Raw genomic sequence first — 17,583 nt, 5'->3', positions numbered from 1 at the left:
ATCTTAGTTACAATGACTATTTGGAGAAGCCAGAGTTTGAGATGGATGAGGAAAGAGAAAAACATCTGTGAATCCTTGAACTTAAAAGTCCACCTGAAAGTGGTATAGATTTGTGTGCTTTCTTCCTTGGTAGCTGAGTACAAGTTGAGGTCTTCATTCCCATCTTCCTGACTGAACCTAGTAATTATTAGGATTATGATGCCTGGCTTTGGTCTTCAGCTGAACGAGCACTGACGAGAATGGAAAGCAATGTCTGGCAAATAAGTGTGTGCAGAGATGCGCAGAGGATGGTTAAATGAGGTTGACCTAAGACAGAAAATAAAGCTGATGTCCCATATGTGTCTTGGGCACCTGCTCAGCTCACCCCAAGGCTCAGAAAAAAGAGACTGGCTGCCACCTGACAACTTCTTAGACTGCTGTAACTTGGCAGTGTTTGATCAGGGTGTTAGTCTGCCTATAAAAGCCAAAATATGTGCGTACAACTCCACAGGATATGTGTTTAGGTGTAAATCAGCAGAAGGCAGACAAAGATTCTTTTTGAACTATTGTACCCAGTATTTTGAGGGAGTTTGGGTCTAACATGCTACGAAAGACCGTTGTGTGCCTCCTTGGTAAAAATCAAGCCGGTTAGCATTTGCCAGCAGCAGTAACGGAAGGCCCTGAAGTGCAGATGTGCTTTCACACTGCCTGTGGAGGGGCATATATTTCATGTGATAGTTTCTTGGTTTTTTTCCTAAACAAGCATGGTACTACCTAAGGAGTGAATAGTTAGGGATCCCAGTTTTCCTTTGGTACAGTGAGATTGAAAGAAAATTCCATGTTGCATACTGAACTATTGCTTGATTTTTGATTAACTGGGATTGTGGGAACTGATTGGTATATCTTTAGGACAGAAAACATGGATGCAATTTTCTACATTATGCATGATTGCATAAGTGAGTAGTACAAAAGCTGCCATTTTTCCTCTGCTATTGGCTATTACAGTGGGTTACTGCCATTTATGGCTTTTCAGAAAAGCTAACACATTCAGTACTAAATCAGAAGGCAGATTGAATAGCTTTCAAAACCTCATACTCTGGGCAAAGCAAGATGTGTGATTGTCCTCAACAACTGCCTCTTTCTGTTTTTCATGAGCTGTAGTAAGTGTCTTCCAACTGAACTGAATTAATGTTTTTTTCCAGACATATAATAATCATGTATACTATTAGACTGCATTCTGAACTTTGGCAAAAGAGTCCAAGTACTTTTTTTCCTGCTAACTTTTCTAAGTGTTCACTGAAGGGTCTGTTGTTGCCCGAGCACACCCCCAAATGTTGTTAGTGAGGTGAGTGCTAAAGGGGAGTGCTAGCTCTCCTGCTGAAAGTAGATCATGATGAATTAATCCAGTTACCAGAAAAGAGTTGGCTGTCAAAAAATATGGGTTCATCTATGCTTTTCTATATCCTCATAGCAGCCAGCATACTCCACCTATACTTGGATTTATTTCACTGTAACCAGAAGTCTAACATTTATAAGGCAGGCCCTGTTCCATCTTTTGTATTTATTATCCCTTAGCTCATAAAGAAGATTATGAAGTGAAATATAAAGCAGTACAGAGCATCCAGTTTAAAACAGCACACTTGGGATAAGTTTCTCTCTGGGCTCCTCCCAGGAAGAAAAACTTTGGTGAGGGAGGGAACCTGGACAATACTCTGGAAATTGTTATTAAAAGGGCAGATAAAAAAAAAAAATTGGCTTCTGTAGTGCTAATTTCACTGCAAAGGTTCTTATCTAGTACACCAGTTTTAATATTCTACAGGTTGAAAGCTGATATTCTTTGTCTCATCCTCTGAGAAAGTAAGTAATGGCAGCATTGCAAGAGTTTTAATCATTAAGTATGCACAAGTCAGACATCTATCTCTCCAAAAGCAGGAGGAAATAATTAGTTAAAACTAAGTAACCTAATAAATATACACACATTTTCTTTTTAATCTTTTAGTGCTTTTTCTGTAGTGGTCTGTTAGGAAAACTTGGGTCACATTTCTAAGTCAGATTTCTAACCCTTCAGTCAGCATTCTCAAGAAAACCTGTGACTTGAGGATCTGAGATTTGATGATAAACCCTACATATCACAAAACAGCATGGGGGCTGGCAGCACGGCCAGGGCATTATAAAGATTTACAAAGCAGCACAAGAGTCTTATGGGGACCAAACTAACCTGTTTGTTACATGTTTACATTAAAGTGTATCTGTGATGGAACACATAAATTACTAAAATTCTAGATAAAGACTTCCACAGATAACGATTTTAGGTAAACTAGCGTATGAAACCTTTTTGATTTGTCAATACCAAAGCACAAGCCAATAGCAGAAAATTATTGACCTTTTGCTGTGTCCTGTTTCTCTGTTCTCCCCATGATGAATTAGGAACATGAGTCTGGGAGCTAGACTTGGGAGTATTTATCTCACAGAAAATGTTTGCAACAGAGGCCTTCCAGGTGACCCAGAATGCGAAAAAACACTATTAAAAATTCACCATTGAAAGCAAAATGTGTTTTAGTAGTTACAATGGCTAGAGAACAGACATGGAAATGACCAACCCTAGACATGAAGAGTCTGGAGTTTAGCTCCATCCCTTCCCCCTAAATTGTTATGCAATTAAAGAGTTAAGCATAAACATTGCTACACTGCAACTGTGCTGTGTTAGAAAGCAGATCTCAGAGATCTGTGGCAACCAGCTTAAATGAGTGTAGTTGAACACAATATTTTGCTCACTCTCTCAGTTCTGTTTATAATTAGTCTAAACCTGCCTATTTGGTAGGAAAAATTTAATTTCTTATATTTGCAACCTGTAGGACCTGAAATGGGGAAATGGAGGACCAGAATGAGTCCCCAGGGTCATCAAATCCAGTCCACAATTTTATGCCATTCCCCCGGTCCTTTTTTTTTTTTTTTCTAAAATCTACATAATGTGGACCCCTCCTTAAATTAATCAAACTGTATCTTAAGAACCAGTGGACTGTTTCCTCCTTTTTGCATCTGTTATGCTGATTGGATCATTGCTCTAGAAACTTATTTTCTAATAGAAACTTTGTCCTTATTTCTATGTATCTGTACTCATGGACGTTTTTAAACTTCAGAACTTGTCTTGCCATTGAGAATATTTATTTTTCCTTTCTTTTTGTTTCTTGATGTTTATCTGCACTTGCTAAGGCAAACAAGTTGAGCTCTTCTAGTGTCTCTTGCCTACCAATCTACTAATTTCCTGCTATCTCCACAACCTCTGTCTTACTTGTTCTCATTTGATTTTCAGAACATCAGTGGCCATGGTTATCCACGTTTGTCCAGGTGACATGTCACCATTGCCTTGTGCAGTGGCATTAGGATTTCCTGTTTTGCCTGAAAACAGCTGGCACAGTTCACATTTCTTCTTGCCCTTTTTGAAGCCTTATCACAAACTTTACTCATTGACTGTGATCAACTAATAGACAACAATTCTTCTAGTTTCATACTTTTTATAGCAAATATTTTTATTCCTAGTGCTTCTGTCTGTGCTCCGAAAAGAGCTTATTTTTAATTACTGCTTAGGTTTTACCTCAGCATTAGTCCACACTATTTTCTTCTTCCCAGCTCTTACCTTGCTCCTGAAAAAAAATGTAGTTCACTTAAATATAAGACCTTAAGTAAAACTCTTGTGTTCTCAAATTCTAGGAATTATACCACTTTCTGACTTATTGTCACTTATGGCCCAGAAAATAGGAAAAGAAATTTAGATATAAAATTCCCTCCAACAGGTTTGACCATGGGGAATCCTGAAAACATTGTAGTTTCTCCTCATAGCTAGAAACTATATTTAGTTTCCATCATCCCTACTTTTCAGAAATTCAGGAGTCCTACCTTTCATGTTCAGCAAGACATCCCTTTCAGTTTCCTTTCTCTGCTTGCTTGGGCTTTTGGACAAAGCCATCTAGGCAGCTGAAACTGCTTTTATGTTGCCTATTTATTACAGACACAGTGTTCTGGTAAAAGCTGAACAAATCAATTCAAATGTAAAAAATCCCATGAAACAGCTGGATTCTGGTTTTAGTTTATACTGTTGACATTCAGCAGTAAGATGTGTCCAGGAAGAGTTATAATGCACAGGAACACAGGATGTTTGCTCCTCTGCCTGTTGAAAATAGAAATTTCCTGTTAATTTAGCAGGCATATGACATTAATTCATCTTTGTTCCTTTTCTTTTTAAAGTTTGCTCGCAGAACTACACTGCTGAAACTGGCATCCTAACATCTCCAAACTACCCCAGTAACTACCCTGTCCGGACAGAGTGCATTTACACCATCACAGTGGGAATAAACAGACGGATTGTGCTGAACTTCACCGACTTCATCTTGGAAGGGAACAAACGCTGCACAGAGGATTATGTAGAAATCAGGCAAGGATAATTATTTCTCTTGTCCTTAGTACTGATTACCATGTACATTGTCCAAACCCTCTTAAGCATGTACAGAATCTTTAGTTTTAACTAATACACTTTGCTGTCAATGTGGGAAAAGGATTTACTAGAGAGCTTTAAAGGCTACCTTTTCCTTCCCTCATCCTGCTCTGTTGTCAGCTTTCCCACTTGATAAATTTCATTTCTGAGAGCAAGTGCACCGTGTGGACTGTGTTCCCATGCACTTGAGCTCGATGGTTGCAGAAAGAAAGAGTTTCATTGTTTGTTTTGTGACATGTTCTCCCTATTTGAAAAGTCGTGGCAGTCAGGTGAAGTTCCAGGTGACTGGAAAAGGGGAAACATTGTACCCATTCTTAAAAAGGGTAGAAAAGAGGACCCTGGGAACTATTTACCTGTATGCCTGACCTCTGTGCCTGGGAATATCATGGAACAGATCCTCCTAGAAACTCTGCTAAGACACATGGAAGACAGGGGGGTGGCTGGAGGCAGCAAGCATGACTTCACCAAGGGCATTCTTGACCAACCCAGTGGCTTTTTGTTATGGAATGACTACATCAGTGGATGAGTGAACAGCTACAGATGTCATCTGTGTGGACTTCTGTAAAGCTTTTTACACTGTCCTCCACAACATTCTTCTCACAAAATTGGAGAGAGATAGATTGGATGGATAGATGGTTTGGAAGATGAGGAACTGATTGGATTGTCACATCCAGAGGGTAGTGGTCAATGGCTTGATGTGAAGATGGAGATCTCTGACAAGTGATCCCTTAGGGGTCTGTACTGGGATCAGTGTTATTTAATATCTTCATTAATGACATAGTGCACCCTCAGCAAGTGTGCAGATGACACCAAGCTGAGTGGTGCAGCTGACACACCTGAAGGACAGGATGCCATCCAGAGGGACCTGGGTAAGCTTGACCAATTGGCCCATGTGAACCTCATGAGGTTCAACAAGGCCAAGTATAAGGTCCTGCTCCTGGTTTGGAGAAACTCTCAGTACCAATACAGTCTAGGAAGTGAACAGATCAAGAGCAGCCCAGTGGAGAAGGACTTGAGGATGCTGGTGGATGAAAAATCAGAGAGGATCTGGCAATGTGCCCTTGCAGCCCAGAAAGCCAGCTGTGTCCTGGGCTGCAACAAAAGCAGCGTGGCCAGCAGGCCAAGGGAGGTGATTCTGCCTTTGTGCTCTGCCCTGGTGAGAGAAACCCCACCTGGAATGCTGCATCCAGCTCTGGGGCCCCTAGTGTAAGGACATGGACCTCTTGGAGCAACTTCAAAGGAGCACCATGAAGACAATCAGAGCGCTCTCATATGAAGACAGGCTGAGACAGTTTGGATTGTTCAGATGAAACTTTTTACAATGAGAGTAGTAAGGTACTGGAACAGGTTGCCCACAGACATAGCTGATGTCCCATCCCTGGAAATGTTCAAGGTCAGGCTGGACGAGGCTCTGAGCAACCTGATCTATTTGAAGATGTCCCTGGTCCTTGCAGAGTTGGGTGGCATAGGTGACACTTAAATGCCCCTTCCAACCCAAACTATTCCATATTGTATATTGTATATTGTATATTCTATATTCTATACTCTATATTCTATATTCTATGTTTCTAGTCTTTAGACCGCAGCTGCTCAAGGAGGTAACAAGAGGACCATGTAAATAATCTGCTGTATTTTTCTATACTTCATCACCATTAAACTTAGCATACTAACCTAGTGATTTCTAGGAAATTTTGCAGGACAGAGACAAATAGAAGAAAATAATATTTGCAGGAAGGATACCTGGTTAGAGTACAGCAGCACCAAGCACATATCCTTTCTGTTGTGTGGCTGCAAATGGATTTGCACTTTGCAGTGTTGGTGCAGCCATTCCTGTCCTCATGAGCCAGCTCTCTGGGTGAACCATATCTGAAGAATGCAGTGTGTTTTTTCAGTCTGGGCGTGCTAAGAGTTTCCATTACCTCACTGAGCAGCATGATACATCTCATCCTGAATGTTATACCAGATATTTTGTACGGGTTATTCCTTGGTAAATAGTATCTTCTTTTTAAAACCAAGCAAAAGTCTGCTTGCTGAAGTTGCAGTATTGAGATTCTGAATTCCATCTGAATTAGCTGGGTCTTTCAGCTGTACATACCAACTGGAGAAAGTTGTGAAAACCTGTAAAGCTTTCTCAATATTTTCTAAGTAAAGCATTTCATTTTCTTTTCTTTTCTTTTTAGAAAAACAATCTGAGATTAAATTTAATCTAACTTTATTTTAACAATTAAGAATTTAATTTGGGGTGACCCAAATTATAAATGGGGTGATTTTTTTTCACTTTTTCACCTTAGGAACTGAAAACATAATTTATAGCATAAATCTAACTCTGTTTTCACTGTGAAGAGTTCAGCAGCATTTAACAGGCTTTAAGATATGGACAGAACTTTGTAAGTGCAACTCAGCACGTTCCTGCTGCCATAACTGGATTTATAGAATGTCTCTTCAAACCTGATACTGTTAAATAGGGTAGCTACACAAGACTTAGGTGAAGTGCCACTCTCATTTCTTGTCTTCTGATAAATTGCATAAAGTCAACTAAGAAAGCTGTTCATCTGACCACAGCTGCAGAGGCCAAGATGCAAGTGAGGGGAGACTGGCACATTTCTTCAACTGCCAGTAACATGAGACAGCAGCAAGCGGTTTAAACTGAGAAGAGTGGCAAAGGCTAAGTAGAAATTTTTCTCAAAAGCAGCTGTAAACCTGTGAATATGCAATAGAAATTATTACTGTCCACTTAAAAAGCATCATAGTAACATCACACCCATATACAGATTATAAATTATCTGTTCTTTTCCTACTGACCTGTAGGTTGTTTGTAGTATGAAAGTGCTTAAAGACAAGGTCAGGAAGCAATTGATAAGCAGGTTGTCACCCTCTTGTTTATTCCCATAAGGCATGTGCAGGCGAAAAAACAGAATATTAGCTGTGAATCCTGATTACAGTATTAAAAAATGTTATTGGAAAAATTACTTAATTTAAAAACAGGAAAATAAGTGGTTGTAGAACCAATTCTGAAGACTAAGAAAATATTTCAAAACATGCATCACTTCAGTGGAATGAATTCAGAAATTAATTCCCATCTGTGTGATGGCAAATAAACATGTTGGGGTTTTTTTTTAAGTAAATCAGCTCATCTAGGTTTGCACCAGGCTAAACAGTGAGTAATGAGAAAATTACTACTTCAAATTAGAAGATTACCATTGGTTGCCCCAATGATAGTCACCTTGTAGAATACAGAGAATATAGTCTACCTATACTACCTAGACACTTCTCAAGCTTGTTATTGTGTTGACACACTCTCAGGATGCTGAGATGAGAGAGTGACATACCCAGCACGCAGGTGTTTGTGGTAGGGCTTATTACTGCAAGTAGCAAGCCTCAATATTTGGTGGGAGTATTTCTGTTGAAGATTAAAAACCAGGATTAGTCTTTCCCAGGCCCAAAAGAATCATAAGATTTTTGATTTGCTAGCATTGCTCATGGTATCTCTCTTTGACCAAAAATTTTTCTTTTTTACCATTCTAGAGATGGAGGCTTTGAAACTTCTCCTCCTCTTGGAAAATACTGTGGTACAGACCTGCCTCCTGTTATAATCTCTCATGGTAACAAGCTGTGGATAAAGTTTGTAAGTGATGTATTTGGCACAAGAAAGGGATTTTCAGCAGAGTGGGATGGTACCTCAGCAGGTAAAATGACTGCATCAAGTATAGAACTATTTTACACATCTTATTTTTGATCTTTTGTTTGTATTTAATTTCTCACCGTTTTCCCCACAATTTTTCTGCTTCCAATTTCTAAAGTCTGTCTGCTAATTATATGTGTGCATGTATGCATGTTGTTAAGATCAAGGATATTTCTTGATCCTTGGGTTTTCTCTTTTACCACAGACTATTTCTCTTTTACCGCATACTATTCCCTAGACATAAAGTAGCTTCAATTTTCTCTAATGTTTAAGAGAGCAGAAATTAAGAATTTAATGAAGAGGTTTCTGATTACTAATTCTTCTCGCTCAGAATTACCCTTCAAATCAGATAGTTAATACTTCTATTTGCTATGGACTCTCTTCTGCTTACAACATTGATGGCTGGATGCAGATTTTTGGGCCATTACTGAAGATGTTCAGGGCATGTCAAGGAGCTCAGTAGTGAGAATTGCTCACACCAGGTTTAATTCTCTGCTCTTCTAGTTGTTAAATGTTGGTTTGCTTTCTCTGCTATCTTCAGGTTGTGGTGGGACTTTCACAACATCTTCTGGCATCTTCATGTCTCCCAATTACCCTATGCCATATTACCACAATTCAGAGTGCTACTGGCTGCTCAAAGGAAACCAAGGAAGTCCATTTGAAATCCAGTTTGAGCAGTTCCATCTAGAATATCACCAGAAGTGCCGCTTTGATTACCTTGCGGTAGGTGCCCTATGACACTTTGCTTCACAGGAGGCAGATGAGTATGCTGAGTATAAAGGCCAGGAGAAACACAGGGCCCTGGTTTTCAAATGCTTCTAAGTGAACAGACTCAGATTAGGAAAGCTCCATGTTGATATGCTACCTTCATCTCACAGAGCCATGAGAGGCAAGGCAGCAGTGTCTGTGTAGCTGCTGCTGAGAAAAGCATTTATGTCTAGATAGAAAGAATCTGATAGATAGAAACAAAAATCTGCCTGTATCTTTTAAATTTTCTGTGTTTTGAACCAAGGCCTTAGTATGCTTTCTTAGTAAATTGCATGGAACAGAGCACAAGGGTGTCAATAACAATAATATTGTTAATCCCAAATTTCAGATTTGAATTGTTGCATAAATTATTTGAATATTTTTAATAAAATTGAGGTGGAATGCTGTGTTCCACTCTTGGTGACTAAGCCCCTAAAAACCCACTAGTATTCACTTACTGGCTTCCTGTTTTTGCTTATTTCTGAAATGCCTGCCAGGCTTCCTCTAAGCAGAAATGGAATTTAACCTCTTGTATACCCGGTAACATTTCCCTAAGCAGACATTTGTCAGGGGGAACTTAACTGGATTTTTAATGTCATCAACTTTATTATGTTTTAATTTTTCTTTTTTATTTTTTGGGTTTTTTTAGATATATGATGGCAACAGCAGCAATGCTAGACAGCTAGGTAAATTTTGTGGGGATCAGATACCACAAACAATCCATTCCGGTGGAGAGACTGTGTATGTAAAACTAAGGACAGACAGCAGTCTGCAAGGTGGAGGTTTCTTAGCCAAATACAAACAGGGTAAGTAAAGGAAGATGAGATGTTTCTACGGCTCGTGTTGTCTGTGAAACTGCTTTCAGCCCATGTCTTACATATTTATCAGCACAGTAAAATGTATACAGCATACCGAGGACCCAGATTTTCTAGTCTGGTACAGTTACAGAACACAGAGAGCTAAAAATTATCTGCCCATCTACCTGTGATGGAGATTATCTCTTCCTTAGGAGAAAGCTAGTAAGGTGGCTCTGTTTCTACTACCTGCACCAGTGGCACTTACCACTCCAGATTTACTCAGAAAAACAAGTGCTGGAAGTCCATAAAAGGGTGGATTTGACTGTTCTTGCTCTTCTGCTCCTTCAGGCTCCTAAATTTTTAAAAGAGAAGGCAGATACAGCAAGAGTCTCTGATCTTAGAGCTGCTTTTGAGGCAGGCTGACAAAGGATAATTGAGTTTCTGCCAGCCAGACTGCATCGTTGTGGGTACTTAGAATAATTTAGCCTATCAGGAACGTTTTTAAAAGTTTCATTTTTTTTTCTATCTTGTGGAAAGGATAATACTTCTCTTGCAAACATTTTTTTGTAAAATAGTACTACCCTAGAAATATCAGAATAATAGCATTTGGAGAAATATACAAGAAGACATATGACAGTTATTTTATTCCCAGTCATAATCTTGAATATAGTCCTGATGTTTCTTTTTCTCTTTATACACTTTATATTTTTTTACAGTTAAATGCACATGGAAAGATAGGTAAATTCATCACGTACAAAGTGATTTGCAAGCATCTTTGTGTCCTCTTAATATGACGTGCCCAAGTGACAAGGATTGTTGTAGTTTTAGAGACATGAAGTTGTCCTAGGTTTGGACAATAGTAAATGGATTATGAAAAAACAGACCTATTCATCCATACATGACACACAGAGTAATTAGAAGAGGGAGGGAGCCTTGGCTCCCTCATTCCTTACAGATATCACTGCACATTCATCTACCATGTTTTTTTCAGACTGCAGTGTCAAGAGGATATATTAGAAAAGGTTCTCCTTGCCTTCCATTAATTAAACAGAAAGAGCACTTTCAAAGCACTCAGATGTAGAACCTGAGCTATCAGATAATGCGATTTACATTCATATTTAATTCCTGAAGGTGCATCAGAGGAAGCTTTTAATGGCTTGCCCAAAGGTTGAAATTATGTAGCTAGTATGTTGTAAAATAAGGATGCTTAGATACCAGATACATTTACATGTACATGAAAGAAATTTAATGATTAATTGGAAAATGTTGCAAAGGAAAAGATGGTATCAAGTTACCATTCAAAGGCACCTTTGTGCCTGATATGTTTCTAATAAAATCCTGATGGCAGGGGGTAGCAGATTTTACCCGTCTTGCATTCTTCAAAACCCATTTTGTGCTCTTTGTCCTGCCCTTTCAAAAAGTCAGGTGCTTCAGTGTAGCTTTGCAGGCAAGCTCCACTCCACTGCACCTGACCTGACCTTCAGCTGTATCCCAAGCATTTTGAAATACTGAAAACACGGACCTTTAAATCGTTTGGATAGAATAAAAAAATGTGCAGGAGGTAGGTGTACTATCTGTGGTGACAGACAATAGAACAGTTATACAAGTGAATCTCAGCTATTTCTGCTGTTCAAACACTGCAGATTTGCTGCACGAACCAAACAGCCTGGTCTGCTCCCTGCCTCCTGCCCACTTCCCTGCTCCCAATACACACTATATGTCCTCTCCAGACAAGGGATTGCCCACACTGGTATTTTTTGTTTTTAGGGAAAGGTGGATACAGGAAAATGAGACTCACTGACTTAATGCCATAATTGTAATTTTGTTCTTAATCTAGTTTAGTTTATTTTCATTTTCTCTGCACTTCAAGGAAAGCTCTTACTATTCCAGGTGAGTGTCCAGTTCTTATGCTAGGATGCTATTGAATGTCTCACAAGGAAAATCATGGCTTCTTTTCAAAAAATTTCATTATCACATTCTCTTCCTGGGGCTAGAAAGCCCAATACTAGTAGTGTTCTCTTCATTGGTTGTTTTAGCCAGGAATCATAATGAACTAACTACTTTTATCTATTAGTCAATATTTGTTGAGCACCTCCCCAAATTGTTTGAAATGACAGGGCACATTTCTATGACTAGTTAAAAAAAAAAAAAAAAGAAAAGAAAGAAAATGTGTTTCATGAATACCCATGTATTTAGATTTAAAGAAGACTGCCGAAAAAATATGTATGTACTATATATACTGATGGGTCTGAAATTGTAAGAAAAGAAGGTCATGATAATGCTGAAAAATTCAAGTTTGAATAGTTGGAATTTTGGTTGAAACATATAAAATAAGTTCTTCATTAGGTCACCATTCTCTTTCTGCATGGCTTCTCTAATCTGAATAAAAATATTTCTCATCTTGTAATGCAAAAAGTAACTTCGGTTAGTAATTTTTGAGATATTGATTAATAACACTGTACAAAACTAATCTATTACCACTTGTTTTTCAGTTTGCCATGAAGTACTGACTGTTAATCGTAGCCATGGCATATTGGAAAGTTTAAATTATCCAAATAATTACCCATTAAATGAGCACTGCAGCTGGACTATCCAAACCACCAAGGGGAACACTCTCAACTATAGCTTCACAGCCTTTGATATAGAAGATGGATCTGACTGTGATCGTGACTTCTTGAAGGTATGTGCCCTGATTCTAGAAACAAGGAAAATCAAGTCTTTAACAATAAAGAAAAATAATAAGATTGCAGAAGAGCAAGGAAAAAATTATCTTATTTAAATTTAACCATTAAAGCTCAAATATTAAATCCAAACTATTTAACCCTGTTTCCTCAGTGATCAGTAAGGCGTGAAGCATTGCTACCTTAAGACAGGCGTGTTCCTCTCAGAGGATGAATCGCTCTGCAGGTGCCTAGGTTTGGTACAGTCTAACTTCCACCTTAGATTAGATGCAGTGGCTTTTATGGGTGAAGTGAGATGTTGTGATTCCAGCTTCATGCAAAGGGGAAATCCTGAGATTAGTAAATGGATTGCAAAAGGCAGTGAGATCAATTATTTCTCTTGTTTTTATCTGAGAAGGAGCGAGGAATGTTCAAAAACTTTGATAAATGTCTACATTTTTAAAGGGAGGGTTGCTGTGTCTCCTGTTTATACTTTTCATAATTCATGTGCATCTTTAAAGGGACTAAAAGAAAATGAATGCATCCACAACCAAAACGTGACATGTTTAGGCAAATGAAACCACAGAGTCAATCTGAAGCCAAGTACCCTATGTGTTCATTTCCTCAAAAAAAATATTTCAAGGACGAAAAAAGTGTTTTCTCAAAATTCTCTAGGAAAAGTGAAAAGCTATTTTCTCTCAACTTTGTACTTAGTACTGTAGGATGTAGAGGGTAGTCATGATCACTCTGTACTGTGGATCACAATATTCTGCCTACAATTTTGCTGTTTTGGTGGACTAATTCATCCTTCAGATCTCATCCTTGTACAGGATGCCAGCATGTAGCCCCCGTGCTCTACTTAGGTTTTTGCACAAGAGGAACTGAATTTTAGAGAAATCTTAGCGAAGACTACTTAGAGCCATGGAGAGGACTATGGAATAGGATCTGTGTTTCTGGGGATATTTACACCTGAGTTGTGCAGAAGGCTCAGCAACAGACCAGTTGATGGCCCAATCTGTTCCTTCTAGATGTCCTCCTTCACTCCCTCTGGCAGCTTTCACAGCTCAAAATTGGTAGTAAATTGGCAAAAGTAATGTTCTTCCAGCTTTTGTCTCTTTGTGGCCAGGAATGGAAAGAAATAATAGACAAGAAAATAAGCAAAGGAGAACTGTACTGAGAACTATTAAGCCCTGGTTTGTTTTTGTGAGGAGGCTGAAAAAGAAACATTTGAGCCAAGTGAAGAAGCCAGTGCTAATCTCAAGATGCCCAAGGCCTTGACCCATGGAAAGCAGGAGCCCTGAACGCAGTAGCCAGCCTGTGAGGAGCAAGAAACTTGCCAGAAAACACTATTCTAGACATAAGTCAAGGATGGAGGAATAGTGCCAGGGGCAAGGACCTGATCCAAAGCACTTAAAAGAACAGAAATAAAACATATTGGAGAGAGTGAGGAGACAGGGGCACTCTTTGTTTAACAATTTTTCAGTGCTTTCAATCAAAGAAAATAGAGACTGAAAGTGGTATAAAAAAGAAAAAACAAGGGGAAAATAAAGTCATGGAAGTGTGTTAAGGAGGCTTTTATTTGCAATTCATGTAAGGTTACTTACAAATCTTTCTCCAATGCCATTAAGAAATACCACTTGGAAAAGATGTTCTCATTTGGTTGTTGCATGCTGCACAAATATGTGCCATAGTGTAAAAAGAGAACGAGGTTGAACTAGCCAGGGAGTTGAATAGTGTTTGCTCCCACCCTGCATCTTGCGAAAGGGGAGCATATTGGCAAGGCTGAGAATGTGCTGTGGTGTAGGGGAAAGGGGGAATCATCTGGAACCAGTATACAGTTCACTTTCTAAGCAGACTGCAGCTATTTGGGACTTTTCTGTTCGAAATCCATGTGGAGTCTGACACTGCTGCAAATTGGGAAAAAAAGATAATTAAAAGAAACCTCATATCCATTCAGCTAAAATAAATTACTTTTCTGCCACATGTCAGTTTCGAGATTCCTTTATTGCAGCAAGGTCTAAGAGGGAAAAGATCTGATGCTCTCATTGAGTATAATAGAGACATAAACTTGTTCATTGTAGTCTAAGTAGGTGATGCAGGGACCATTCACTAGAGTCCCTCACCATTTTCTGGAACGAAATGGGAAGCTGCTGCTCAGACACTTTCCATGTAGCTCATGAACCAGAGTGGCCACTGGTGCTGATCAAGTGCTCTTTTCCCTGGGAGGTTTTAAATGTCCCTTCTCTCATCTTGTTTTGGGTTTGTGGCAGCAGCTCTCCCACCTCAGGCCCTTACAGCAGACAGCAACACTCTCTTTGTCTTCTTAGCTCTGTGGCAGCTAGCAGATGGCGGGCTTGGTGGCATTATTTCCTCCTACTTGCTGGGAGGCTGGAGACAGGAAGGACAAGAGTTAGCTGTTAGGTTGGATTAGGTGGTGATCAGAGTTTTAGAGACAGAAGGAGTAAGGAAAAGTGGTATATGATGCAAAAGGACAAGACTAAATGTTGCAGAGGTGTTAGGGCAGAGACATGACCTGCCTTAGCAAATGACAGTCAAGAAATGGCAGTTGCAAAAAACCCCCAAAAGTAGTAAAGCCTTTTTCAAAAGTTAGTGTGAGAAACAGATTTATGGACATGTGGACATATTCTTATAGTGTCAAACTAAAGCTCTAATTTTTTTGAAATCTTTCTGAATTCTCAAAGGGAAAATCCTGGTGCTTGGTGGGGTGGGGACAGTTAGACTGAGCAAGCTGTTTTCCTGTGTACTGCTGGACCTTGCCTGCTGGACACAATGGTTTTGGTCCCAGTCTCCATACTGGAAAGGGGCCTATTCTTCAGCTTTGTGTTTAATTATGACTGACACTGACCCAAACCCACATAAAAAGAGCATTTTGCCTCATGACTAATTCAGTCAGATATACACAGTTAATAAGCTGTTTGCTCCCTGGCTTAGTCCACGTATGAGTCAGAAGTTATACATGTAATGTCAAAACCAAAAGTTTCTACACACAGGTATTCCTACTGATTTTCAGTTACCAAAGATATCATCATGCCATAGAGCAAATAACTGTTTAACATTAAGGGCAGGAAAAACATAATCAGATATCCAGTGAGTATGAGTAAGTAAAAGTACAGTGCGTGGTTCTTCCAGACTGAAATTCAGTCACATCTGTACAATGAGAAGTCAGTTGTGTATTTCTCCTTTGATAATGGGATGCTTCTTGTCAGCTAGGCTACCATTCCACCAGCTGACAGGTGTTACTCATGGTGAGCAGCATTCTCTCTCTGCAGGGAGAACTGGGTGACTCCAGCTTGGTCTGGTCTGGGCAGGACTTGCATCTCCACCACTTTAGCATATACAGCTATTCATACCTGTGTCAAGTAGGAAGGAAAAAACTCTGCTCTTCTGACTTTGTGGCAATTCTCTGCCTCTGTGTGTAGGTGTCAGAAACTGAGAAGGGGCAATGTGGGAGGGAAGCAAAACTGCAGTTTTTATTATGCCAGTCTCTAGCATGAATCTTATATGAGCACTTTGCCAGCAAATGAGCACTGTGCAGTGTCTCATGTCCTGTCAGAGGATGTTGGCTCATTGCTAGTAATGCTCATAGGATGTGTGACATTTTGGAAGGAGTTTTGCAGTGAAGTTGCAAGACTATGAGATTAATTGCTTCTGATAAAGACGTACAGAAGTGACAATAATAAGATACAAGGCATATGAAACAGCAGACTGTTTACTGGTGATGCTATACTAGCTGTAATTAGATTGGATGGTCTTTAACTTCTATTGCTTGATGTGCCTTGGCTAAATAACCTGACATTAGTCTTTCTAGAGGAGTCATGGGGCTATAACTAGTGAGATATTGCAGGCAATGACATAGAAATGTCATTCTTTCCTCAACATTCATCAGATTATTAGCTGAACAAGCATATATTTAACTCCCCATTCTTAATGATGAATTGCCTTCTTATTCGGTATGGCAGAACATAATCTCCAAAGGCAAAGTGGGGAGAATGTCATGTTTTTTCCCTGAAGTTCAGTCCTGCTGTAGAACTGACATATACTCCTTCCTTATACAAGAAAAATATTATTTGAAAATCACTAATCCTTCTGTCTTTCAGTGACAATGTCCCTCTGTGTTCTTCTGCTCAGAAAGTACTACCATCCCTTAATGTCCAGTCTTAACATCTGCTTTTCTTAATTACAGGGATGTCATGGTTTAGGAATGATATTCTCCAATTTAGAACTCCCACTAAAGCCATGCACCGCTCCCCTTTCTCCCTCTAACTGGAGGCACAAAAGGCAAAGATGAAGGGTTGAGATAAGAAAATTAACAGTATCAGCAACAATACTAATGACAGAGGGTATAAGAAAAGAAATTATTCATACAGGCCAAACTGTAATAAAAACCACCCCAAACTGTAATTGACAATACCAGACAGCTCCCTCATCCAGGTTTTCTAGGCCAGAAGGAGACCCTTCTTTTGCAAGATGCCAGCAGCCTGATAAGCAGATAGCAAAATTGTGTCAGGCAGCAAGACAAGTTTCAGAGCTCTTGGTCCAAGTTTCACCCCTTTGGTCTGTGCATCTACTGTCAGTGTTGGACTTATCATTGGGTTAATGCAAAAGAACATCTGATGAAGGCAAACAACTGCCTGATAACAACAAATGTCTTTCTTCTGCTAAAGGCCAGGACAGAGTTCCACTTTGGACCAAAGCCTTGCTGCATCACTGCCTTGCTTGCTTACTGTCAGTGTGCTTAAGCAGCCCAGACTCTTTCAGCAGCTCGGCTCAAAGTGGCTAAAATACCATTGCATGATTCTATGAGGAATATTATCGAATGAATACAGTAATTAATATGGCATCTGCTCCTGAGAACTGTTTCATTTCCTTCTGGTGGTAGCAGGATATGTCTGTTCCCCCCACTTTTTTAAACCACAGTAGCATTCCAGGGATGTGCTATAATATCCTTTTTCTCCATCTGGGAATACTGCATTAGATAACTGTTGCTTGCACTCATCTGGTCATCCTCTTTTATTATTAGCTTAGCATAAAAATATCTTACCCTGTTTCTAGTTTTACTCCCTCTTGCAATTAGTAAATATGCTTAAACTATATTAGGAGATTACCATTATTACATTTTATTTATGAGTGTGTCTTTCTAAAGTGCTGCAGGAATTCTTCAAGCACAGGGAATGTCTTTTCTTATGGCCATGCATTGATGTACAA

The 17,583-nt window shown here is 39.3% G+C and overlaps 1 protein-coding gene across 1 annotated transcript in view; it reads left to right on the top strand.

The window, feature by feature from the left end:
• The window catches only part of CUBN (cubilin), a 141,679-nt gene that overhangs the window by 31,914 nt on the left and 92,182 nt on the right, over positions 1–17,583 (top strand). The window contains exons 23-27 of the mRNA XM_066198415.1: positions 4,225–4,411; positions 7,997–8,157; positions 8,695–8,876; positions 9,550–9,706; positions 12,190–12,377. Coding sequence (XP_066054512.1) covers positions 4,225–4,411; positions 7,997–8,157; positions 8,695–8,876; positions 9,550–9,706; positions 12,190–12,377 — 875 coding nt within the window. The remainder of the gene's footprint in view (positions 1–4,224; positions 4,412–7,996; positions 8,158–8,694; positions 8,877–9,549; positions 9,707–12,189; positions 12,378–17,583) is intronic.

This window comes from Chamaea fasciata, unplaced genomic scaffold, assembly GCF_029207755.1.
Source record: "Chamaea fasciata isolate MVZ Bird 193981 ecotype frontalis unplaced genomic scaffold, bChaFas1.0.hap1 SCAF_1, whole genome shotgun sequence".
Lineage (NCBI taxonomy): Eukaryota > Metazoa > Chordata > Aves > Passeriformes > Sylviidae > Chamaea > Chamaea fasciata.
Note: the sequence above shows the minus strand (reverse complement) of the source record. Positions and strands in the feature narration are given on the sequence as shown.